Genomic DNA, 27,653 nt, shown 5'->3' with positions numbered 1-27,653 from the left:
TTCAGTCAAACTAAATAAAAGTTTGTTTGCCACCTCAGTGCATTCTGAATTTCTTGTAGTATTATCATCAATTAGGAACGTTGTGGGTCTGATCTTTTGTAAATTCAAGCCTGAAGATGTCTACTCATGTAATATGAATAATCATTAGATACGGTTAGTGACTGAACTTTGAAACCAAAGTATTTATTTTCTAAGTTTTGGATAGGTTTAACTGAAGAATATTCTAGTATCACTTATCTATATGGATGAGAATGTTCTGAATTTCATGCAGCTAGACAAAATAAAAGAGATAAAGTAGGTGTTCAGAATGAGACAACTATTATTCATAGCTCCTGATTTCAAGATTCTGTGTTCATTAATACAGTTTTTATTAATAATAGGCTTTATGGTAAATAAATGTTAATGTGAACTTATAAAATCCATTTACTAATAAAATGTTATTTTCACCAATTTTTTATTTGGTGTTGTGATGTGAATTTTTTTTAAAGATTTTATGTGAATTTGACAGTGTTCCGCTGCTTTAAAAAAATCCAGAAGACATTGGAATTTTTTTTTTTAAGAGAGGGAGAGAGAGGGTGGGGAATGGCAGAGAGAGAGGGAGAGAGAGAATCCCAAGCAGACTCTAGGCCCAGCACAGAGCCCAACATCGGGCTCGAACTCACAACTCTGAGACCATGACCTGAGCTGAAATCAAGAGTCAGACACTTAACCAACTGAGTCACCCAGGCACCCCAAGACATTGGAATTTAAATAAAAACTTTAAAAAAAAAAATCTGAAAGACAATGCTGGATTAAAAACTGCTAACCATTTTAACTGAGACCAAGAAATCCACAGACCTCGTGAGGACATGTTCACCACTGTAATGGCTAACTGCTTAGATACACTGAAAAGTATCTGAGATGGTTATTCAACAAATATATATATACACACACAAACTTTTTATCCCCAGAGAATTTTGCACGGCATATTTTATCGCAATACTCACTGGTGCTACGATTTTTCCCGTCTGTCCAACTTGCATGTCATTGGGAACAAAGCCAGCATCAACAGCAGCACGAGAAGCACCAACTAAAGAGGAAAACATATTTGTCATTTTTTTTTTAAGCTCTTCATCAGCTGGTTGGGATATTCACTAATAACTGTATAAAAAGATACTGATAAGTACAATTACAAATTTATTTTATAAAGGCCTTGTTTTAGAAAAAAATCCCCTTCTCACTGATCAAGAATTCTAAAATGAAGTACTAGTGCACTTTATACACAAAACTTCAAGAAATGCCTTCTATTTTAAAGAGGGCACGTTCTGCATGGGGCACTGGGTGTTATGCACAAACAATGAATCATGGAACACTACATCAAAAACTAATGATGTAATGTATGTTGATTAACATAACAATAATTTTTTTTTTTTTTTTTTAAAGAAATGCCTTCTATTTATACCCAAGGATTTTAAATTTTAAATTTGGCTGAAGTCCTCTGCTTGCTTTATCAAAAAGGCCTCTAGGCATTCATAAAACATATATTATCATCTGTTTGGGATACCATTATATAACCCTCCTTTATGCAATAACTTCACAACTTTTGAAGGTACTATGATATCATTATTTCTTGTGATCAGATAAAGATAAGTTACACATAACACAAGATAAATTTTAACCTATCTAAAAAAAAATGAGAAGTAGCCTTGTATCCTCCTTCAGCAGGAGTCAACAAAGAGCCCTGTACTTGGAGTAAGGTCACCCCTCTCAGCAGGGGTCAAGAACGAGTCTCGGGTCCTCTTCATCTTCATCTAGAGAGGACAAGAGGAAGCCACAGACAGTATTCCTACTACCTCCTAAGGCACATAGTCTCAACACTACCTGAATCAGTGAGGATTGGTCACATACTGCCCTTTATTTACTTCAGTCACTACAAGGCCCAGACTCAAAGGTTATCCTTCATAATTCACACACTAATCTCCATAATGCTCTGCATGCTCCCTAATCTACACCCATCTTCTCATTTGTCTAGATGTTCCCTGATGACAATGACTCCCCTGCAGTTCCCTCCAGATGTTGCTCTGTCTGCCACCATCTTCATACCACTGGGCCTGGAGGTGGGACTCTTCACTGACACCTTCAGGAAGTTCTCCCTCCTTCCTCCTTAAAAGCCTTCAGCTTTGAATCTCACGTCGTCAGATCATGTCACCCATTTATTGCTGTGTCAGCTATTAACCATGAGTCCAATCCCCTTCATTTCTCAATGATTTTTAGCTTCTGGGCCATTGCCACTTTCTCCAACACTAGTCTTAATTCTCAGAGATCTCAACACCTGGCCTCTTGGTTCCTTAAACTCTTCTCCAATCATCTATGTACTCAGCCACACCCATGGTCATATCCCCAACCTTTCCATTACCGATATCCCTTGACAATCTCAATTTCCAATGTCTCTCTGTGACCTACTCTTTCCAGCTGACTCCCTTCACACCCAGCTCCAACAATCCTCTGACCTCACTGGGATCTATATTTCTATTCACTGACCCTCTCTCCCACTATGTTGTCTCCTCCTTTTTTTTTTTTTAAAGATTTTATTTATTTGAGAGAGAGAATGAGAGACAGAGCACGAGAGGGAAGAGGGTCAGAGGGAGAAGCAGAACCCCCGCTGAGCAGGGAGCTGGATATGGGACTCGATCCCGGGACTCCAGGATCATGACCTGAGCGGAAGGCAGCCACTTAACCAACTGAGCTGAGCCACCCAGGCGCCCCATGTTGTCTCCTCTTTACCTAGCTTAAATTCTATGATCAATGACTCTAATCACTTCATTGCATACGCCTTCAATCTCCTTGCCTTCATCATCACTCTCAACTAGAAAAAATCTCAATCTCCAGTTAACAGACTAAACAACCTCTCTATCTTTTCCTTACCTGTCCCCTGTAGTTCAGCATAACTGGAGAAAAACACCAACACTGAGCTGTGTTAACTAGGTTTTACTTTAAATAAATAGGCCTTAATTCTGTTTCCTAAATTAAAATTTCATATCTTTTCTTCTCTTGTCAAATGTCCAATACTCTTTAACATCCTCACTCTCAGCTGATGACCTTGCTTCCTATTTCACTTAAGAAATTGAAATCATCACAAGCGAATTTCCACATGTTCCAACTAACATACACCCATCAACCTACAGCTGTGTCCATATTCTTTTTTGCCTACTTAAGGACATTACTCCAGCAACTCTCCCCTCCCTCTCCAGCATAATTAATTTTTCCCTCTCAACTGGAGCATTCCCATCAGCACAGAAGCATGCTATTATTTGTCCCCTCTTTAAAACGCCCCTCTGTTGGCCCCATTCTCCCCTAAATACTGTTCATTTCTCTGCTTTCCCATATAGCAAAATCTCTCTAAAGAGTTGTCTGTATTCATTGATTCCAATTCCAGGCCTCCGAATCTTTTTCTAAAAACTTTATTAAGACATAACACACGTACAAAACACATGCAAATCACAAATGTACTGCTCAATGGTTTATCATAAAGTGAATGTAGTCATGTAACCACCATTTAGGATCACTGTTTTAAGTCCATTCCACTCAGGGTTTTGCCCACTACTCCACTAAAAATGCTCAGTCACCAATGACTTCTAAGTGGCTAAATCAATTAGTCACTCTCAGTCCTCATCTTCCTTGACCTACTATAATACCTGACTAAAACACTTCACTTGGATCCCAAAACATCATGCTCTCTGTCCTGGTTTTCCTGCCTTACTTACCACACTCCTTTTGGTCTTCTTTCTCTCCTTCTCCTCTTTTAATCTTACAGTGTCTAGGGCTTAGTCCTGCGACCTCTTTTTTATCTACACTCACTCCCTTGGTGAGGTCATCTAGTTTCATGGCTTCAAATACCATCAAAATGCAACTGATTCCCAAATTTATACTCCAGCCCAAACTTCTCCAATGAACTCCACATTCCTGTACCAACAGTTTAATTGACATTTCTATTTGTATGTTTACTGTTAAAACTTAATATGCCTAAAATGGAATTCCTGATCTCTCCCTGGAAACTGTGCCACTTGGGGTCTTTACTGTCTCAGCTAATGGTAATTTCATCCTACCAACTGCCAGATAAAAACTCTCTCTCATAATATATATGTCCAATCTATCAAGAAATCCCAGTTTCTTTACTTTCAGCTATATATCCTGAAACTATTTCTCCCTACATCTACTGCTACTAACCTGATTCAAACCACCAGTATCTCTCACCTGAATGATTAAAACAACCTCCTAACTGATCCCCCTGTTAATGCACTTATCCCCCTACACTCAAAACTTATCCCCCTATACTCAAAACTGTAGCTAGAGTGTCAGGTCATGTGACTCCTCTACTCAAACCTTTCAGTGGTTTCCTATTTCATCAAGAGAAAAGCAATCTCCTTACTAAGGCACATAATGCCCTATATGGTCTGGTCTATTACTCTCCGTCTTATCTCTTACTACCCTCCCTTTTTGCACTTTCCATTCCATTTCCATTTTGCACTTTCCCTGGTCTCCCAGGACCCTGGGATCATGACCTGAGCCAAAGCAGATGCTTAACCAACTGAGCCACCCAGGCGCCCCATATATTCACTTTCTAATCCCCAGAATCTGTATTACCAACATGGCAGCAGATATGATATAAAGGATCTTAAAAGAGGGTGCTTATCCTGAATTATCTAGGTGGTCCCTTAAACGTCATCACAAGTATCCTTATAAAAAAGGGATACAGAGGGAGGTTTGATACAGATACACAGAGAAGAAGGTGATTTGAAGACAGAGGCAGAGATTGGAGTGATGCAGTCACATGCCCAGGAATGTTGGGGCAGCCTCTAAAAGCTGGAAATGAACAGATTTGCTCCCAGAGTGTGGTCCTGCCAACACCATGATTTCAACATACTTCTGGTCTCTAGAACTGTAAGAATAATTTTCTGTTGTTTTAAGCCAGAGTTTACAGCAGTTTGTTACAATAGCCACAGAAACTAATACAAGTCTAGTCTTACCCAAATACAAATATAACTTCCACAAGGGGAGAGACTGCTTATTTTGCTCACTGCTATTTCCCAGTTCCTAAAATAATGCCTGGCATATGGCAGACACTCAATAAATATTTGTTCAATTAAAGAATAAGTGAATGAAATAAACACCCTCAAATAAAACCATCTGATTATAGAGTCAATATCATGCCTTTATTCAGACAAAACCATTACTGTTTCTATGAGTACATAGATCAGGTAATATAAAAGCATACGAAAAACCTAGAAAGTTATACACAAAACTCTTAACAAAGGGGAAGAAAGAAAAGAATGGAGACTTTCTTTCTTCTTCTTTTTTTTTTTTTTATATATATAGAGAGAGAGAGATGGGGAGGGAGTGGGAGAGAGAGAGAATCTTAAGCAGGGAAGGACGGGGAGAGTGAGGGAGAGAGAGAATCTTAAGCAGGCTCCATGCCCAGCATAGAGCCCAATGCGGGGGCTCCATCTCACGATCCTGAGATCGTGACCTGAGCCAAAATCAAAAGTTGGACACTTGAGCAACAGAGTTACCCAGCACCCCACTGTAAAAAGAATATATTCATGCAATAGTTCTATAGTTAAAAACTAAAATATTTATTTTCTGATTTCAAAAACCATTCCACTCTCATCAGTACATTTTTAATATATTCTATCTTTCCTATAAATGGTTAACTACAATTTTAAAATAATGTTAATTTCTACTTTTATAAGAGATTGTTATTAAACTACCAATAAAAACAAGGGCATTCCTGAATCTGAAGTAGGCACATTTAAAAAAATTTTTTAATGGAAAAACAGAGGCGCCTGGGTGGCTCAATCAGTTATGTGGCTGCCTTTGACTCAGGTCAAGATCCTGGAGTCCCGGGATCGAGCCCCCCATCGGGCTCCTTGCTCAGTAGGGAGTCTGCTTCTCCCTCTGCTCCTCAACCTGCTCTCATCCTCTCTCTCTCTCAAATAAATAAATTCTTTTAAAAATAAATAAATAAATAAATAAATAAATGGAAAAATAACAAAGATTTCACAAATATAAGAGTGTCAGATAAACAATAAAAAAGCATAAGGACCCTCTCCACACTGAATGGTATACCATTTACTTGGAGACTAATAAAAACCATTTCAGAGAGAAAAGTTGAAAACCAGAGAAAGCAAAATAATCTGCAGCCTTGAGTGACTTATATATAAATGAAATAATAAAGAAAAAATATTTCCAACAAAAAGGGAGTATTTTTCTACTAAAGAAAATATCTTTACCTGCAGCATGTAGTTGATCTGCCAAATCATATAACAACTTAAAGTTCTCTCCACTCTTCAAACCCCGACCTAATTGAAGAAGATGGAAAAAAAAAAAATTAAGTAAACATAAACTCCATTCCATACAGCTGTGGAGATGATTTGTACCATGCTCCCCCTGGTGCCAGCGATACAGATATGCAACTGAGAGCCCAAATTGTGTTACCATCGGGCTCATTTCATTTTCCTAATTGGTAAAATGGGAATAATATTTGCAATCTTATCTACTTCTTACATTTGAAAAAAGAAAATCTGTGCTGCTCTAAAATAAATACTAATAAAATCAATTTTAATTTTACAACATCTTTTAAAATTAATAAATTACAATATTCCACTTACCACCAGATACCACCACTTTGGCACCAGTTAGCTCCGGTCGATCACTTTTTGTTAATTTCTGGTCAAGCCACTCTGCTATCCCCACTGGGGAAGGACTTGATACTGCGTACGTTGATACAGATAACAAAAGAATGACCGTGAGTTAAAATTCAATAATAGTAATTTTTAAAAGAAACACATAAAGAATTAATTCCATGAAATTTAAGTTTGTTAGTTACTGTGAATTTTTTGTGCTTCTAATTTCATTCTCTCTGATTTTTGGAAAGAATTGAAGGGATTAGATTCCAGCCTTCACCTCATTAGCTATATGACCTTTGAGAAGTCATGTAATTCTCTGAGTCTATCTATAAAACTGGAATAACCCTCCATGAGGTTCAAATAAGCTATCTATCTATCTATATCTATCTATCTATCTATCTATCTATATTAAAGAGTAACATCCTCTATAAATTCACTATTAATTATATTCTTCTATTATATGGAGTCTCCCAAGTATTATAATAGGAAACAGTGAGAAAAAAGTAAAGCAACACCCCTTTGATCTACGAAAGCAACTATACCAATACCAAAACTGATATGAAAAAGGCACATTATAAATATTTCTTCTTTTTGGAAAGCTTGGGAATATTATTTAGACTGAGCTCTCAGACACTGTTTAAGAAATTTAACCAGAGGCCATCTCTTATTCTAATATAATCAGTGAACTAAAAAACAAGAAACAAAACAAACTTCAAACGAACACTCACCCTTTTCTGAACTGGCACTACCTCCACTTGTTGCTGCAGCTTCAAAAGATGTTCCTCGGACAGAAAACACCTTCACTTTCTCATCACACTTCACTGTACATAAAGCATTTCCTGAAATACACAATTTATTTTTTTAAAAACACCCATGAAAGGCAAGTAACCCTTTGAGATTCAGAATTTACTTCATGAAAACAAGGAAGAAATAACTATGAACCAGTTGTTTTCTACCTCTACTAAGTACAGAAAAAAGGACCATAATACTTAAGAAACTTATCAGTGGATATTTGTATAACCTTGGATGTTTTATTTAAAAGCAGGACAAGTGCTGACCTGCCTGGAAGCAAGAAATTGGAATAGGCTAGGAAGCCACACTAATAAGGTGTACTCTTTCTAAAAGGAATATAAACAAAAGCTTCCTTCTCCAAAAACACAGTAACTCAAGAATATGAGCTGCAACAACTTAAGAATGCAGCTACTAGGCTTACTAAGAGAAGAAAATAAATGAAAACATGATAGGGCAGGGGCACCTGGGTGACTCAGTCAGTTAAGCGTCTGCCTTCAGCTCAGCTCATGATCCCAGGGTCCTGGGATGGAGCCCGGCATCGGGCTCCCTGCTCAGCGGGGAGTCTGCTTCTCCCTCTGCCCCTCTCTCTCCCCCGCTCATGCGCGCATGGGCGCTCTCTCTCTTTCTCTCAAATAAATAAAATCTTTTTTTAAAAAAGAAAGAAAACATGATAGGGCATAAAGAACAAGAGGTATCATGTGCCAAGACTTTAAAAGAACTTAAGACATTTCTTATGGGTTAGCAATCACATAAGAGCAACCTAAACTTGACCAATATTTCCCCTCAAACTCTATTAAAGATGAAAGATCTAATTTGAGAACTGACCATTAAATTGAAAACACACAACTTCAATCAGAAAGAACAAAGAGTTCACTACTTTTTCTAGCCGCACTAGAGACCAGTGTGCTTAGCAGAAGATCAATCAACTAAAGAGACACTGAAATGAATTTCTTAATGCAGACGGAAACGGAGTAGAAGCAGTGAAGATTAAGAATACTATTTTTTTTAATGGAAAAGTTTTGCCTCTCCAGGTGCCACTAGTGAATCTAATTTTTATTGATGACTGGAAAAATCTCATCGCTCTGTAAACTGAATAACCAAGCAGGAAAGAACTGTGCTCTGGATCTATCAAACAGATTGTCATGTCATGGTCTAGAAGCAAATCTAAGATTAAGATTTTTCTCAGAAACTTTTAAGATGGTCCATTTAAAGCAAGTGTATGACTTGTTTAAAATACTAACTTTAAATTAATTTCTGCTTTTAAAATTCATGAAAAGTTAACATGTTGATTCATTATTTTCCTTGGGTACTCACCTGCGTAAATAGTTCTCACAAATATGTCAGGAGACTTGATTGCAATGATGTCAGATATTGGGGCAACATCAAGTTTGGCTGCTATTCTGGGCAAAAGGTTCTAAAAGCAAAAATAGCAGTAAATTACACATATATAGACTTATGGATAGCTATCAACTATCAACACTAACATTCTCAAAATGCATATTCTGCAGAAATTTTAATTCAAATATTTTATAGTTCATATGCACCTTTAGACATACTATAACTTCCAGCACAACTTTTTGGATAGTCTTTGAGATTAAGTACGAGTCTATCATTACTCTAACTACATCAAGAGTTTTATGAGTTTTAAAGTAATAAACCATCTTAACTCATTATGTTGAATTACAAGATATGATATTTGCTTTAATAAACATCACTCACAAAGTGTGACCATCATGGATTACTGAATTTAGGTAAAACAGAAAAATGTTTAGAAGAGTAGTAAAATTCTCAAATACTAAAACAGATTATATATGTATATATTTACTTAATGTATATGAAAGAAAAAATTTCAAAGCAGACATTTTCACCTTTTTAAAAACTCAGTATTGCATTAAAAAAGATCAAAACTAACCTAAATATCCATCATCAGGGGATAGGTCTATTAATTATAGCTCATCCATATAATGGAATCCTATGTAACCATAAAACAAACAAGAATGAGAAAGGTGAAGCACAGCCTATATAATCTGTACAGGAGGAACAAAATTAATGTAAATGCTTTTCCTTGTATGTGCACATAACATCTCTGAAATAGATATGTGTGCTGACTTTGCCCTCACTAGCAGAGATCACTGGGAAAGTATCCCCAGGTCTCAGTTACTTCACCTCATAAATGACAGGAAGAGAATTCCTAGTTTTAGTCTAAAATTCTATGACTCTAGGACTCTAAAACAGAGTTAGTGAAGACTGAATGTCCCTATTTTCTAGTCTCAAAGGTTTCCTTAGATGATAACATCATCAAGTGTAATAAAAAAAGTGAACTGTTGCTTTTATTTTTTAACTTAAAGATTTATTTATTTGAGAGGGAGCACACATGCACGTGCCCACGAGCAGGGGTGCGGTACAGAGGGAGAGGGAGGAGCAGACCCACCACTGAGCAGGGAGTCCAAGGCGGGGCTCCGTTCCAGGACTCAGAGATCATGACCTTAGCCGAAGTCAGATGCTTAACCCACTGAGCCATCCAGACATCCCGCGTTGCTTTTATCACACAAATAGAAAGCTGAATTCTACACTGCTTTCTACACAGAGCTTACTCCATGGCATCTCCTGAACTTGGTACATGACACCATCTCTAGCAAACGCTCACTATAACAGTATTCAAGTTCCTCTCCTCCATTCCATCCCCAAATCCTCTTTGTTCTCTAAGAATTCTCCCAAGATTACCCTCTAATTACTCATTTATTCTGTATCCTCCTACATGCATATACAATTACATTATTTAATTGGCACTAACATGTAGTTTGTTTTAAAATAACTTGAATAGGGGCGCCTGGGTGGCTCAGTTGGTTAAGCGACTGCCTTCGGCTCAGGTCGTGATCCTGGAGTCCCGGGATCGAGTCCCACATCGGGCTCCCTGCTTGGCAGGGAGTCTGCTTCTCCCTCTGACCCTCCTCCCTCTCATGCTCTCCGTCTCTCATTCTCTCTCTCTCAAATAAATAAATAAAATCTTTATAAATAAATAAATAAATAAATAAATAAATAAATAAATAAATAAATAAATAACTTGAATATACATACTTATAATGACCCTCAACTAAACTTAAGCACTCCCAGGGTAGAGGTTTTATGTCTTCCATTCCTCTTGTGTCCTACCCTATATCTAATAAGTGGTTCTATATATACTGATGCTAACAGGTGTTGATGGCCTGAGTCAATTTTCCTTGTGTTGTATCTACAACAGGAAAGATTTTCTAATTTTCAGTTTATTTTTACCTTTATTATACAGCAGTCCTCTTTCAACCATGACAGGAAGAACTACTGAAAAGTACCACAGTTTATAAAACCACAAATAGAAAAAAATAAGATCTCTTAGAAAATAAAGCATTTGGGAAAACAATTAAAATGCCATTAAACATACTTCTAACTTGGTAAGTAAGTTTAGAAGATACCTACTTTCGAAACAAATCAAATTTGATAGTATTTAAAGCCTGCTTCGCTAAGTAACTCTTTTTTGAAATCACCTTCTTTAACTATTCAGGAAATACCACTGGAATATTGTTACCTGGCTAAGCAAATTCTATTACAAACATTATGTTATGCAGACTGTGTCTCTTTTTATAGTTTTTAACTTTCTAAATTGCTTGAAACTTAGTATCTTTTGTACTTCCATTATTCCATGTTTCATTTTAGCACACCTTGAAAAAACTTTACCATGGTGCTTTAAAGGCATATGTTTCTCCAGGTCTGATCTTTCACTTAAATGTCCTGAGAGGGTAGATGGTGAACAGATCTATCTCTACACTATCCAAACAGGCTTGACCACATTGGTTTCAGGGGAAAAACCTCTCTCTCTCTCACTCTCTCGAATGAATAAAATTAAAAAAAAAAACCCAACTTTCGTATGTTACAACACAGCAATCAAGGTCAGACTATTAAAATCTAGCTAATTAGATGCAACAAACACCCTTTCTTGGTTTAATAATCTTTTCAGAGAACTGTCACCACAAACTCAAGACTCATGAAATTTGTTTACATCATCTAACACAGAATCAAATTCTCAGAGATAGAATGGTCCACAAAGATCTTTTAGTTCAATGCTCATCTATAACATAAGTTGGATTTTAATCCTCTGACTTAATCTTCTCCAGAGTTAGGGAAGAAACCCATCCCCTTTTTTTTAACATCTCTCTTTGGTAGACCTTGGACATCACTTGGTCATACTGCGTCATTTTACACATAAGAAAAACAGACTTCGGGAAGGTAAAATGACTAGCCCAAGGTCATATAGGTCTGTGGAACCACTTTACTTATCAATTACTAAATTCTATAAAAAAACTAAAAATTTATAATAGTCTATAATGTGACAACCTAATAATAAAAGGATAATTGTTCATTAAACTCATGTGTTTACATTGTTACTGCCTAGAAATTGTTAACCTTAAAAGAAAAAATTTAATGAGTTCAAACTGATAATTCTAAAGGTTAAAAACAAACTACAGCAATTTACATGGTTATTCTGCAAGTTCTCTACATGGTTTGCCGTGATTCACGTCTAGAAGCAATACTGCACCACAGATAAATATTCACGAACACTACTCATTTTGCAAAAAAAGAGATCGATGTCTTGGAAGCTCACTGTTATTGTCACTGAACATGATTATTTGATATAAGAGATTATATCTTATTCCTCAACTTATACTTTAAAATCAGTTACAACAGAATTATGAAAGTAAAAGGAAAAAAGTTAAATCGAGACAATTCAAAGAAGAAATAAAAACCAATAACTGTATGAAAAGATATTTGATCTCATGATCAAAGAAATGCAACATTTTTTTAAAATATTTTATTTATTTATTTGAGAGAGAGAGAGATAGCGAGAGCAGGGACACAAGCAGGGGGAGTGGGAGAGGAAGAAGCAGGTTTCCCTCTGAGCAGGGAGCCTGATGCGAGGCTCGATCCCAGCACCGTAGGATCACGACCTGAGCCGAAAGCAGATGCTTAACGACTGAGCCACCCAGGCGCCCCGAAAAGAAATGTAACATTTAAAAGGATACAGTTTTTCACCCATCAGATTGGGGGAAAAAATGTTAAAATGTACAATACCAGGTGTTGGCAAGTCACCCTCTCATGCAACCTGAGACATCCTCTTAAGATAGCAATTTAGCGATATATATCTCAACTTTAAAAGTACATAGTCTTTGACCCAACTATTTCACTTCTAGCAGCACATGTATACAAGGATGTATGTACAGGGACATTTCCTTATGGCAAGGTTTACAAATGCAAAAAATTAGAAACAACCTAACTGGTCATCCTTGGCTAAATTTGGAGTATTAGGCAGCCATAAAAAAAATGAGACAGCCATGTCTTATTTTTCAAGACACACTCTTCTTTTTTTTTTTAATTTTATTTTATTATGTTATGTTAGTTACCATACATTACATCATTAGTTTTTGGTGTAGTGTTCCATGATTCATTGTTTGCATATAACACCCAGTACTCCATTCAATACCTGCCCTCCTTAATACCCATCACTGGGCTAACCCATCCCCCCACCCCCCTCCCCTCTAAAACCCTGTTTGTTTTTCAGAGTCCATAGTCTCTCATGGTTCGTCTCCCCCTCCGATATCCCCCTCTTCATTTTTCCCTTCCTACTATCTTCTTTTTTTTAACATATAAGGTATTATTTGTTTCAGAGGGAGAGGTCTGTGATTCACCAGTCTTACACAATTCACAGCGCTGACCGTAGCATATACCCTCCCAATGTCTATCACCCAGCCACCCCATCCCTCCCACCCCCCACCACTCCAGCAACCCTCAGTTTGTTTCCTGAGATTAAGAATTCCTCATATCAGTGAGATCATATGATACTTGTCAAGACACACTCTTAAGTAAAAACCACCAGTAACAAAACAATTCATGATATATTATTACATTTTGGGAGTAAAAAAAAAATTTATACAGGTATTATAATTTCAAAATCCACAGCAAGGGGACTAAAAGAATGTACAACTGTTAACACTGTACTTCTGAAACAGGAAGACGGAGTTGGGAAGAAAGGGGGACTTTGATACCTTGCTCTGCATACTACTGTACTATATGCATCCTTTATAATAAAAATGTATTTGTGTACAACCTAATTTATAATCTTTAAAACTAAAAACTGCAGCTTATTAAGAATGGGATAAAAGAAAAGGGAATTAGAAAACCCAGGGCCACAGAGAAAGCAAGAACAACCCAGTGACAAATTCTCTTAGGCTCCCCCTTAGTTTCCCTCCATCTTTTTTAAAACTTCGTGCAGGTAACTAACCATCTGATAGCACATTCTTTCTTCAGACATATCACAATGCACATGATCAGATTACAGCTTTCTTTACCCTAAGGATGTTTCCAACTACCACACAGCCCTTCCAAATCCCCCAAGGAGATAGAATTTGGCCTTTGTAAATATCCATCAGCCACCCAAATAAACCACTGCTTAAGATGGGTTACTACTACAAATTACATTTACAGGCACAGACAATTCAACATTGTTTTTAAAGAAAAATAATCTTTAGGAGCGCCTGGGTGGCTCAGTCGTTAGGCGTCTGCCTTTGGCTCGGGTCATGATCTCAGGGTCCTGGGATCGAGCCCCACCTCGGGCTCCCTGCTCGGTGGGAAGCCTGCTTCTCCCTCTCCCACTCCCCCTGCTTGTGTTCCCTCTCCCGCTGTGCCTCTCTCTGTCAAATAAATAAATAAAATCTTTAAAAAAAAAAAAAAGAAAGAAAGAAAAATAATCTTTAAAAATATCCTAGAGTTTTCTCCATGACAAAATTTGAAAATCTGGAAGTGGCATTCTAATAATTATGACAAAATCTTGAAAGAATAGAGTTGTCTCTGTGAAAAAATTTGAAAATGTGGAGATGGCATTTTTACAGAAATTTTAACAAAGTCTTGAAAGAATAAATTTTAGCAAAACTACCATATTAATTCAGAAAGCCAGGATTAGCTACCTAAACAGAGTCTGTTGTACACTTTCAGCACAATGAACGCTAACGCCTTCCAAGTAATGACATCAGATTCCACATTCTCAATCTTCTCACCTTTCCGAAGGCAGATGCTCCAGCACAGATGTGTGTGTAACTGAACTGCTTCTGAGTCACCAGAATCAATGGCGTCAGCTCCTCTGAGAATTAAACACATTTGATAAACACATTTCATAATATTTTCATATTCTTATATTCAAGCATACTTCAGACATTACACTTTTTCCACTGGAAAAGCTCACCTGGAAGGAGGCCTTTGTATGTATCATGCTGAGCCACCAGAACTTTTGCTACACCTGCTACTTTGCAGAGATCTTGTACCACCTATAATTAAAAGTTTTTAATTATCCATCTAACAGAAAGATACAAATAGAGCCACCACTACAAATATCAACAGAACATAAAATCTGATAGCCAACGACAGAAATAATTTTTTTTAAACTACAGAAATTGTTCTGAACAGAAAAAGGGTGACGTAAGTGAAAAAAAATTCTTTAACAAAAAAAAAAATCTTAGGCCAATTGATCTTACTACCAATTATCTTAAACAAAAATTCCTGCCTTGGAAAAGAAAAGTATTAATTGATAAGCCAAAACTGGCACAGCTCTCTATGCAAATTTAGTTATAAATTGTGCTTTTTACCTTTCAATTAATGCAAGTATAAATTCATCATTGTAGAAATGGTGAAAATGAGGCAATGGTTAGGTTCTCTCTCACACACACAATAATAACACAACGAATGGGTTTCCTAGAGGTAAAGAATAGGACCTAACCACACTGGTTTATAGGCCACTGCACTTTATTTGGCAATAATAATTTCTGCTGAATTTAAAATTAGTGAATTTAGGCAATAGAAAAATCTTATGTAACAGTCCATTGTCAACTTCTGAGTTCCTGCCCACCTACATATATTTATCTATGATAAAGCAAAATAATTTTTTATTTTAATTCCTCATTTTTCCCGTGTGGAATGAGAATGAAGTTCTGGGAAGGCTTTTTGACTACTCAGATTTCCTATATATAAAAGGCAAGTAGAATTCCCCCTTTTAATTCTCTAATTACAGCAAGACTGGCTTTCGCTTTAGCAGAGACCTAACAATCATATCATGGTCTCTGTCTTCTTGTTTACCTCCATGCTGATTCACTGATGAGTAGGCATAAAAAGCTGTGCCTCCTGCCCCCTACTCAATGGAAGGTAAGGCTGCAACAATAGTCACTGTTTCCCAGATAGCAAAAAGTACCTCTGCTGAACCAAGTATGGCAGACTATCCTGTACTACCAAAACTATCTTTTTTACCAGCAAAAACTTCTGGCACTACACAGAAAAATCACTTGCTGCTTACGATAAATGACTACAAAAAACAGTAGAAAACTGAAATCTGCCTAAGCTATTAATAGAATTTCTCTATACAGGTACTGTTTTTCTTTCAAATTAGAAGGCGACAAAACAATAAGATTGTAACTAAAGAGAAAATGGTTTCTGCTTCGATTTTTCTCAAAACAGTGTGAATAAAATAGCATTTCAAATAGTTTTAAAATATTTGAATAATTATTTAAAATCACAGCCAAATAATCAAACCCAGAACTTGTATATCTAAAAGCAGGGCAACCAAAAAAGATAGCTTAGCCATGTCATCACACCTTCTGGTTACTATCAAATAAATAAGATTCCTAGTTGTTAGCAGGATTTAGGTAAAGAAACCCATACAACTTAACCCCAAACCTGCTAGAATACATTCTTTCAGGATACTAATTTCATGTGAGAAATTAGACGGAAGTGACACTAGCATTCTGAACCTGCATTATAACACATGCTCTGCATCAATGCCCTTTAATAAAAAATAAATAAAATCCTCTAAAAAGAAACATGCTTTCTCCAGATTTCTTCCTCTGAGGTCTAAGTCCCCAACTGCACACTTGGCAATTCCTGTATGGTACGGGAGGGAATTGGTAGCTCAACTTAACTGAGGCATGATTTCAACTACACTGTAGCCCAGTGGTACAGATTCTGCAAACCATATTCTAGAACCTTCCTAGAGGGTTAGTTTACAAACCTGTATCTCATTTCAACAACAACAACAAAAACAAAGAACACCTTTTACTAACAGCTATAGTTTGAAAAGCATAGTACTTACATTTGAATTCTTACACCAATCAAAAATTAATATCCATGATACTTTGTCCAGATTTACCACTTTCAGGAATTAAACGCAATTAGCTGGTATATTCATCAATACAAAAAAGGGATCGGCTATTAACCTCTAAGGAGACTCAAATATTATCATTCTACTTGGTACCTGATGGCACATGATGGTGCCAGTGGAACTAAATCAAGTATTTTACCTCATTTCAAAAGACAAAATGCTTAGTGAGCAAACCTTTTAGTTCCTTTTTCACATGTAGTAATGACTATGACACTGGCCATTTAATGAGGATTAGAGCTCAGTTTGGGTTACAGTCCTCAGCATAATTCTCTGTGGCCATCTTTCCCTGTCTCTTGATGGAGATTATATTTGCTATGGTTGACCTTAAAAATTTCTCACCTTGTCACATTTGGTTCCAGCTACTAAGCAAGACACTTCACCTCCAAGACGTTTGGCTGCAGTGATGGTATTTAATGTAATGGGTGCTAGGGTATCATTTGCATGCTCGGCTATTACCAGGGTACTCTGAAATCGTAGCACTGAGGCCTAAAAGGGAAAAAAAGGTGGAAAAGAATATTGTAATACAAATAGGTTTTTAAAACTCTAATTATTAAGCATGTATGCTTTAAAAAAACCGTACACAACACTCAGTTCTATAAATGTATTTATAAAGTACTTACTCAATGGCAAAAATTAAGCTATTTGTGTCTATCATTCTATTACTAATATTCTTACTTAATAAAAACAAAGTGCAAGTTTGTATTCTGTTAGAAAAATTTAATTATTTCAAAACAACTTTCCCACTAATCTATGTTTCTGAATATTGTGTGTTCAATGAGAAATTGCTAACTACATCTAAATTTAAAATTCTTAAGTAGAGGGGCGCCTAGGTGGCTCAGTCAGTTAAGCATCCAACTCCTGATTTCAGCTCTGGTCATGCTCTCAGTGCCATGAGACAGAGCTTGGGATTCTCTCTCTCCCTCCCCTTCTGCCCCTCACCCCCACCCCCGCTCAGGCATGCATGCTCTCTCTCTCAAAAAAATAAAATAAAAATAAATAAAATAAATGTAAAATTCTTAAGTAGAACATATTACCTATCAAACTAGGAATCAAACTATTACCAATTACATCCACTTGCAGCACAACTGCTAAAGATACAGTATATCCAGAAATAATGGGTTTGAAATCAATTACTATAGTCAATTTCTATTGCTTTCAGGCAAAATGCATTCAATACCCAAATAACTGATAATGTAAATCTGTCTTTAAAATACAATACCACACAGTAATTTTGCTAGGGTTCCAACTGTTTAAACATACTTCTGAATTCAAAAAAGAAGCTTGCAGACCATATCTTGGAACCAACCAGCATCCACCTATATCTACTGTGGACTATCAAGAGACCAATAATAGTTCACGGTCATTGGAATAATTTCAAACACCAGGAACACAAAGATGAACAAGAATGGTCACTATACTCAAAGATTTTAAGGGAAATACGACTTGTTTACATACAATTATGAGAACAGTTTTTCAATCAATGAAGAGATCCAAAAGGCTGGAGGTTGCAGATCATGAAATATAGAATCAAGAGGAAGAAAGGAAGAATTTTAGGTGTTCCTGTCATGTGAAAACATGAGGAAGGGCACCATAGATGTGACAAAATAAGAAAACTCTGGAACTATCCTTGTGAAAAATCACTATGAGAAATGAGAAAAGGAGGCACTGAGGATCAAGTGGCATGGTTGTAAGGCTTAATTCAGCAATAATCTTTAATCTGGAGCTGGAGTGAGGAAAGCATGGTACAAAATTTACACCAGAGCTGGAAATTTACAAAGGAGGGAATGAATGAAAGGCAGACAGGCATGGGACTATAATGCTCATTACACAATTAAATTTACAAAATACATATTTTTTTTCATTTACTATATTGTAAATACCAATTGCTATATTTTAATATTCTTTACCTTTTTATTGCTGTTAAGTATATGAGCATACCAGTTTAACCAGTCCTATAATCATTTGGGTAGTTAGTAATTTATTATTTTTTATAAAGATTTTATTTATTTATTTGAAAGAGTGAGAAAGCACAAGCAGGGGGAGCAGCAGAGAGAGAGAGAGGAAGCAGACCCCCCCCCCGCCCGGGGAAGGGAGCCCAACATGGGGCTGGATCCCAAGACCCTGGGATCATGACCTGAACAGAAGGGAGACGCTTAACTGAGCCACCCAGATGCCCCAGTAGTTTTATTATCATAAACAATGCAGGGGCATCTGGCTGGCTCAGTCAGTGGAGCATACAACTCTTGATCTCAGGGCTGTAGTTTGAGCCCCACATTGGGTGTAGAGATTACTTTAAAAAAATAATAAAATGGGGCACCTGGGTGGCTCAGTTGGTTAGGCGACTGCCTTCAGCTCAGGTCATGATCCTGGAGTCCCGGGATCGAGTCCCGCATCGGGCTCCCTGCTCGGCGGGGAGTCTGCTTCTCCCTCTGACCCTCCCCCCTCTCATGCTCTCTCTATCTCATTCTCTCTCTCAAATAAATAAATAAAATCTTTAAAAAAATAATAATAACAATAAAATGCATAAAAACCAAACAATGCAGAAAAGACCATCCTTACAGCTACATCTCTGCACTCATCCTCAACAAATGAGAGTTTTAGTCTTGAAAGACCCTTCTGATTGGAACCTGGCCAGAGCTTAGCTGCTCTCCTTCCATAGAAGACTAAGCCAGATTCTCTGCAACCTTCAACAAGTTATAGGGACCCTCTTCCCATAAGCTTTCTACCTGTACCAGTTCATCCTCAACCTTCTCCTCAGTCTTCTCAACCATCTCTATCCTTGATGAACCAATCCCAGAGCTGGGGACCAGAGACTACAGGGATATGCGAGAGGAAGGAATCACTGCATTATGTATCATGGATGGCATTTCTTGTCTTTTTCTTCCCTTTCTGTTTACTCAAAGGAAGCAAGGAAGGAGGTGGGGGGATGAGACTTTTGTTGTTGCCAGATCAAGTACCTGCTTGTATAACTTTTTCTTTTTTACAATAAAAAAAATTGCCTTCTTACAGGAGGTGGGTTAAAGTAAGAAATCTTTATGCATATCTTACGATTATTTTCTTATAACAAATTCCTAAAAATGTTAGATCAAGAGGTAGGCACACTTTTAAAGCTTTTAATACTGACTGACACAAACTGTTCTCCAGAAAGTTGTAGCAATTCACAACAGTTCACAATTCTTGGGATGGAATGAAAGTTCTTAGAAGGCAAATACCATGCCTATTCAAAGAATCCAGTACAATTTTTTTAAATATACATCTGTAGAAATATATAGTACTTTCTCTTTTTTAATCAGAAGATCACAGTATCTTTTACAAAGAATTCTAATTAGGACTCAGTGGCATAATTTATGATTTAAATCACATTTCACAAGAATTGCCAGTAACAAACTCCTTATTACCAATACATAACAGATACCATATTTTTTATTATGTTTCACACATCATTTATTATAAAAATTATGAGATTTCCATCACCATTTCAAGAATAAATCCAACATTTGGTGGCAGAAGGCCCATATTTGCTGTAAATTATAGTTCTATCATAAGATAAATTAGGCAGTTCTCCCAAGGAATCATCAAGGTTTTTGGAACTTCTAGGGGGACACTGTATATATATATTTTTTTAATTTTTTAAATTTTTTTAAAGATTTTATTTATTTATTTGACAGAGAGAGAGAGAGACAGAGAGAGAGGGAACACCAGCAGGGGGAGTGGGAGAGGGAGAAGCAGGCTTCCTGCTGAGCAGGGAACCCGATGCAGGACTCGATCCCAGGACCCTGGGATCATGACCTGAGCCGAAGGCAGACGCTTAACGACTGAACCACCCAGGCGCCCTGTATATTCTTTTTAAAAGACTATTCAATATTATAACAGTAAACAACAACAAAAGAACATACCTAAGAACCCACTCATTCATCTACCTGATCAATCTTTACTAATTACTATTACATCATATAGGCACTCCATATTACTTTATCACTTGACTCCTTACAGTTTTTTTTTAATTTATTATGTTATGTTAATCACCATACATTACATCATTAGTTTTTTGAGGTAGTGTTCCATGATTCATTGTTGGTGTATAACACCCAGTGCTCCATGCAGTACGTGCCCTCCTCAATACCCATCACCAGGCTAACCCATCCCCCCACCCCCCTCCCCTCTAGAACCCTCAGTTTGTTTCTCAGAGTCCATCGTCGCTCATGGTTCGTCTCCTTACAGTTTTTATTTTTTAAAAAGATTTTATTTATTTATTTGACAGAGAGAGAGAGAGAGAGAGACAGCATGAGGGGGAACACAAGTAGGGGGAGTGGGAGAGGGAGAAGCAGGATTCCAGCTGAGCAGGGAGCCTGATGCGGGGCACGATCCCAGGACCCCAGGATCATGACCTGAGCCGAAGGCAGTCGCTTAACCGAGCCACCCAGGCACCCCTCCTTATAGTTTTTAATACTAAGCTTCTTTCTAACTCAGTGTTCTACCTTCTATTCCTCAGATACCACCGAAAGAGAAGCTACAGCACCTAAACATGGTTATGTGGCTTAATTCAGCAGTAATAGTTGTGTGTAGCAGAAGAAATTGGTCTGTAGTCTTTCAAATGTTATGCCTCAATCTAGAGCCCAGTTTCTTTATCTGTAAATTGAGGGAGATGAGCTAGCTCAGAGGATTTCAAACTACATTCCATATAAGACTAAGGGTGTCAGGGAGGCACACCTCAGGAACCACCACACAGGATAAAGTAAAAACCAGGCAAGCGGGGTTGCCAGAATGGCTCCCCAGCTCTGCTTTAACCAAATTAAATAAACCAAAAGATACAGATATTGGGAAAGAGTTGACCCTGGAACAACATGGGGGTTAGGGCACTGACCCTTGATGCAGTCAAAAATCACATGTAACTTTTGACTCCTCCAAAACTAATACCCTACTGTTGACCAGAAGCCTTCCCAATAACAGTAGGCAATTAACATGTATTTTGTATGTTATATGTATTATATACCATATTCTTACAATAAAGTAAGCTAGAGAAAAGAAAATATTAGGAAAATCATTAGAAGAGAAAATACGTTTACTGTACTGCACTCTTTATCAAAAAAAAAAAAAAATTCACATACAAGTGGACCGATGCAGTTCAAATCCATGTTGTTCAAGGGCCAACTGTGTATCTTACTTAAAATTCATAACTCTATGACGTAGGTATTATTATTACCTTGACTTTACAGATGAAGAAACTGGAGCTTAATGGCTACCTAGCTAGGAAGCAGAGCCTGTTTAAAAGTGTAAGCAGTCTGGGGTGCTTGGGTGGCTCAGTCAGTTAAGCAGCCAGCTCTTGATTTTGGCTCAGGTCATGATTTTGGCTCAGGTCATGATCCAGCCCCGCACTTAGCCACTTAGCAGGTAGTCTGCTTGAGGATTTCTTCCCCTCTCCCTTTGCCCCTCCCCCTGCTCATGCTCACTTGCTCTATCTCAAATAAATAAGTAAACCTTTTTTTTAAAAAAGCGTAAGCAGTCAGACTCCAGAATTTGTGTTTTTAATTACTAGGTCACATCAAAGTACCATCATTTTTAAGTTCTTTTATATAGGTATCCCCAGCTTTTCAAAAATTCATTTTATGCCACTTCACTTTTATGAAAGACCTACATGTTTTCTTTGTTTTTCTTTCTTTCTTCCCTTTCTTTTTTAAAGATTTTATTTATTTATTTTGACAGAGAGAGACACAGCAAGAAAGGGAACATGAGCAGGGTGAATGGGCAAGGGAGAAGCAGGCTTCCTGCCGAGCAGGGAGCCCAATTGGGGCTCGATCCCAGGACCCTGGGATTATGATCTGAGTCGAAGGCAGACACTGAACGACTGAGCCACCCAGGCGCCCCCCTACCTAACCAAAAGAAATTGGAAGAGGATCTTCATTTTTATGAAAAAAGGTGAAAAGCAAAACTAGCATTCAGCATTTGTTTTGCAGCAAGCTGTACCCCAAAGTGCTTTACCGTGCACCCCAAAGCAGCAAGAGGGGCACCATCAAGCTCCTTCCCTGGAACTACACTCAGCATCAAGCCACCATAGATTTGAACTGTGTGAGCATTTGTGATTTGTCTTAATTTCTTTTGTGCATCCGTTAACAAGATGTATCCTAAGAGCCTAAGAGAAGTTATTTCTTGAGTCTGAGAACACTAAAAAATGTTTCCGTATAAGTTAATGGCAACTGCTTCTTCACTTTACACTGTTTTAGCTTATGAAAGGTTTTATAGGAAAGCTCTATTTTGCATAGCAGGGGAAACCTGTAGATGGGTCATTCCTATAAGATTTCATTTAGCAAGTATTTTCCTGATTTTTAAAAAATAGCACTGATCAAAAAGAACCAAAAAAAAGATGATGTAAAAGTTCTCTTTTCCAGCTCTAAACATTTTAGAGCCCTAAAATCCTACTTTAGGTATAAGCGTGGTATAGATAACTACTAAAGATTCAAAAAGGTCCATTACTGGAAAGGTTTTTAAACAAGTTACATTTTATTATCTTATGATCCATTGCATCTGTGTACTTTAGGGCCCTCTTTTTTTACGGGGGGAAAAAAGGAGCCAAATTCTTTAACATTTAAAGATAACTATAGAAAGACTTAATAAGGTAACAGTCCAGAAAGGAATCTCAACCTCTTGAAAACACTGAAATTACTTAATGCAGGCTGCTGTCACCATAAGCTCTGGCTCATCGACCTTATCTGGGCCCTCAAAATTGCCTGACAATGTTCTATGTTATCCACATTGGCACTTTCACTTTCCAAAGCAACTCTGATCAAATATCCCCTTCTGATGTTTCTCAATTGCTAATAGAGTCTGTTTCCTACTCTCAGAAGAGAGCCTCATTTCCTACTTCATTCACAATGAAAACTGAAGCCATTAGAGAGGACCTGCTTCACCTTCCTGATATCCAACAGAAATTACTGTCCCTGTCCTATCAAAAAGGAAGCTGCTACAGGTCCTAGATTTGATTGCTTTATCTGGGCTCTAGGTTCTGTCCTCTCAAATCTAGTTGGAAGACTTCTTTCTATAATCTCTCAGTAATATCTCTAACTTCTCCCATTTTCCAGAGCTGCTTCCCATCAACATTTAAACATGTTTGAGGCTCCCCAATTTTATTTATTTATTTTTTTTTTTTTTTTAAGATTTTATTTATTTATTTGACAGAGAGAGACATAGCGAGAGCAGGAACACAAGCAGGGGGAGTGGGAGAGGGAGAAGCAGGCTTCCCGCAGAGTGGGGAGCCCGATGTGGGGCTCGATCCCAGGACCCTGGGATCATGACCTGAGCCGAAGGCAGACGCTTAAAGACTGAGCCACCCAGGCGCCCCTGCTGCCCAATTTTAAAGAAGCCCAAAATTAAAAACCCACTAGCACCATCTTCCACTCCAATTCTCTAATTCCTCAATTCCCATTCATGCCTCAACTGCTTGCACTCTGGCTTATGTCCTCACCAAAATTACCAACAGATACTTTTCAGGCTTTACCTTACTATTCTCACAGAAATATTTGAAATTATTGACTATTCACTTCTCATTTCCATGCCTTAATTTATAATTTACCACCTATAAAAGAATCACATATATATTGGAGGAAGGAGGGAGAAAGAGATGTTAAATCTCGTTCCTAAGTGCTAGACCTGAAATTAAGTTACTCTCTGCACTTTCAACTGCTTAACTTGCCTGTCTCCATCAAACACTCTCCAACTCAGCAGATCCAAATCTTAATTCATCTTTCCCCTGATCCTCTAGCTCCTTACCAGATTTTACATCCAGAGTTCTTCAGGAGATGTACCACTCTCTAACAAGCTGCCCAAACCATGATCTGAGAGTCATATCTGAGTTTTTTCTCAGCCCTCACATCCAATCGGCTACTAAAGTCATACCAATTCTCCCTTCTAAATAAAGTATCTCCTAAATCCATTCACTTCTCTCCATCATCAATGCTACCACCTAGGGCAGGCTTTTATCCTTCCCCTATAACACTCCAAACATCTTCCAACCCAGCTTTCTCCCCTCCAATCCATTTCTCTGTGATCTTTCCATGACACAAATCTAGCATGTTACTCCCCTGCCTAAAACACATCAATTGCTTCCTGCCCCCCTAGGGATACAACTAGACTCTTCAGGTTGGCTTACCAGGCATTTATTTTATGGCGTGATCTCTCTCTCTAGCCATATATTCCTCTCTCCATTTACACCCTATTTTCAGATACTTGAACTTGCCCTGCTCTCTCTGACCCCCAGCCTTCCCTCACATTGTTCCCTCTACCTAGAGGACCTCTTCCCCTGTTACCCGATTAGCTTCCAGTCAATCATCCTTAAGTTTTCTGCTTAAATGCCAATCTTTCCAAGAAGCCTTAGTACAGGGCAGTGGTAAATAGTATAGGCTCTGAAGCCACCCTGCTGGGTTTGAATTCCACTTCCACTGTAACTTCTCTGCGTCTTGGTTCCCCGATCATAAAATAGAGATGATGCTCTCACAACCTCACAGAGTTGTGAGAACTGAATTATTGGAATAGTGCCTAGAACATAAATCGCTCGATAAACATTAGCTAAACATAAAAACTTTCTTTGGATCTCCTTGGACTAGTTAACTTTGCTAGCACCAACAGAGTACACTGAATTGCCTTCATTATAGCTTATCACACTTGACTATATTCACCTGATTATTTTGCCTTCTCCACTTGATTTTGAGGACAGGGGCCATATCTGATTTTCTAACCACCATAACCCCAGCTTCTACTTTAGTGTCTAGCCCAGAGGAGATATGAATAAATGAACTGAACACTGATTTTAAAAACCACTTCATCAAAAGAATGAGATGACAAGCCACAGACTGGGAGAAAACTATTTGCAAAAGACATATAATAAAAGGCTGTAATCTAAAAGAACACAAAGAACTCTTAAAATTCAACAGTAAGAAACTGATTTTTAAATATGGGCAAAAGATCTGAACAGACACTTCACCAAAGAAGATATATGGACAGTAAATAAGCACATGCAAAGATGTTCAACATCATGTATTAGAGAACTGCAAATTAAAACAAAAATGAGATACTACTGCATACCTATTAGAACAGTGAAAATCCAAAACACTGACAACATCAAATGCTGGCGAGGATGTGGAGCAATAGGAACTCTGGTGGAAATTAAAAACTGTACAGCCACTTTGAAAGACAATGTGGCAGTTTCTTACAAAATTACTCTTGTCATATAATCCAATACTCATACTCATTGGTATTTACCCAAATGAGTTGAAAACTTATTTATATACAAAAGTCTGCATATGGATATCTACAGCAGCTTTATTCATAATTGCCAAAACTTGGTAGCAACCAAAAAGTCCTTCAGTAGGTAAATGGATAAACTGTAATTCATCCAGAAAACAGAATATTCAGCACTTTAAAAGAAAAAAAGGCGTTATCAGGCCATGAAAAGGCTACATACTGTACAGTTCCACTTAGACAACATGCTGGAAAGGCAAAGCTGGAGACAGTGAAAAGATCAGCAGTTGCCAGGGGTTGGGGGCAGAGGGGTTAGAGGGAAATAAGCAGAGCACAGATTTTAGGGCAGTGAAACTGTTCTGTATAATACTGTAACAGTGGATACATGCCACTGTACACTTGGGATACACCCACAGAATGTAGAACACTAAAAGTGAACCCTAATGTAAACTATGGAGTTTGGTTGATAATATGTAAATGGAACATCAACTGGAACAAAAGTACCACTCTGGAGCAGGATGCTGATAGTGCAGAAAGGTGGGGACAAGCAGGGGGAAATACATGGGAACTCTGTAGTTTCTGCTCAATTTTGCAGTGAATCTAAAACTGCTCCCCAAATAGTCTATTGTTTTTCACATATGGTCTATTTAAAAAAAAAAAAATCTGTTGCTTTAAAAACATCCTTTAAATACTTCTACTCTATACACTGAGCTATAGAAAGCAATTAAGACTCTAGATCAGCCTTTCTCCAAGGCTGCTCATCTAAGCCACAGAAAATCTAAAAGACTGTTGTCTTAATTCTCCCAAGAATGAACATAACTAGGACCATTCTAGACACACAGGAGAGAAGTTAATTCATTGCATATAGTGCTTTAAATGCTTGTTGCCACCTTACACTTATATCTTCCTTTTGTATGTGTGAGTGTACAAGTTTATTGGGGAGTACTCCTGGAAACAACATCTATGAGCATCAAGGAGTCAGGACTGGGTAGTGGAGGAAGCTAAACTGCAAGAATGCAGTGCAGTCACAACAAAGATCTAGGCTGAACCCACAAAGTGCCATAGAGCTATGACGGCCCTTCAGAGTTATACAGAAATGAAACAAGGGTGCTACAGATCTTACTTTTCACACTGTGTCATTATTCCAGGACTATTTTTTCTTAATTTCCAGGGCTCCTTCAGCATGTTCCACCTTACCTTACACAAAATTCACATGGACATTCGATTTTGTTTTGTTTTAACAGTCAAACTAACACGACTGATGCTTTATTTCTGTTTCTAGCTCAACCCTGCAAATAATCCATATTTAAAAACCAGAATATCTAATAAGAACACATACAATATGAACAGAATTAAAATAAACAAGTGACTTAAGACAGACAAAACTCAAAAATGATGTTTTCATCTAAAGAAAATCCTCCACCCTATTACTTCATCACTCAATAACAATTATAAAGCACGTCAGTTTACAAATAATTTCAGATATCTTGTCAGTTTCCCCAGCCCCCTAATTAGATTATCCTCCCTGCCACTACATGTTCCCCAAATACCCTATACACCTGTTACATCGATCATACTTAAAATAATGTGTTCAATGTCTGTCTTCCTCATCTATCCACACCATGTGGGCAGGAATTAGGCGTGTCTGTTCCCCACTGTGAATTTAGTACCCACTAAGTGCCTGGCACACAGCTGGCACTCAAGAAATGTTTAGTGACTGGGGCACCTGGGTGGCT

General features: G+C 37.6%; 1 protein-coding gene across 3 annotated transcripts in view; it reads right to left on the bottom strand.

Annotated features, from left to right (window-relative positions):
* ETFA (electron transfer flavoprotein subunit alpha) overlaps positions 1-27,653 on the bottom strand; it is an 87,665-nt gene that overhangs the window by 45,801 nt on the left and 14,211 nt on the right. For all 3 annotated transcript variants that reach the window (XR_004677355.1, XM_034994636.1, XM_034994637.1), the window contains exons 2-9: positions 17,026-17,172; positions 14,725-14,806; positions 14,540-14,622; positions 8,772-8,871; positions 7,394-7,504; positions 6,648-6,749; positions 6,270-6,338; positions 987-1,069 (exon numbers count right to left, since the gene is read on the bottom strand). Coding sequence is in view for 2 of the 3 variants with exons in the window: in XM_034994636.1 (XP_034850527.1) it covers positions 987-1,069; positions 6,270-6,338; positions 6,648-6,749; positions 7,394-7,504; positions 8,772-8,871; positions 14,540-14,622; positions 14,725-14,806; positions 17,026-17,172 (777 nt within the window). In the remaining variant the exon portion in view is untranslated. The remainder of the gene's footprint in view (positions 1-986; positions 1,070-6,269; positions 6,339-6,647; positions 6,750-7,393; positions 7,505-8,771; positions 8,872-14,539; positions 14,623-14,724; positions 14,807-17,025; positions 17,173-27,653) is intronic.

Source organism: Mirounga leonina, unplaced genomic scaffold, assembly GCF_011800145.1.
Source record: "Mirounga leonina isolate KUSES-001 unplaced genomic scaffold, KU_Mleo_1.0 Mir_91, whole genome shotgun sequence".
NCBI lineage: Eukaryota > Metazoa > Chordata > Mammalia > Carnivora > Phocidae > Mirounga > Mirounga leonina.
The sequence above is the reverse complement of the archived record's forward strand: the minus strand, read 5'-3'. Positions and strand labels throughout refer to the sequence as shown.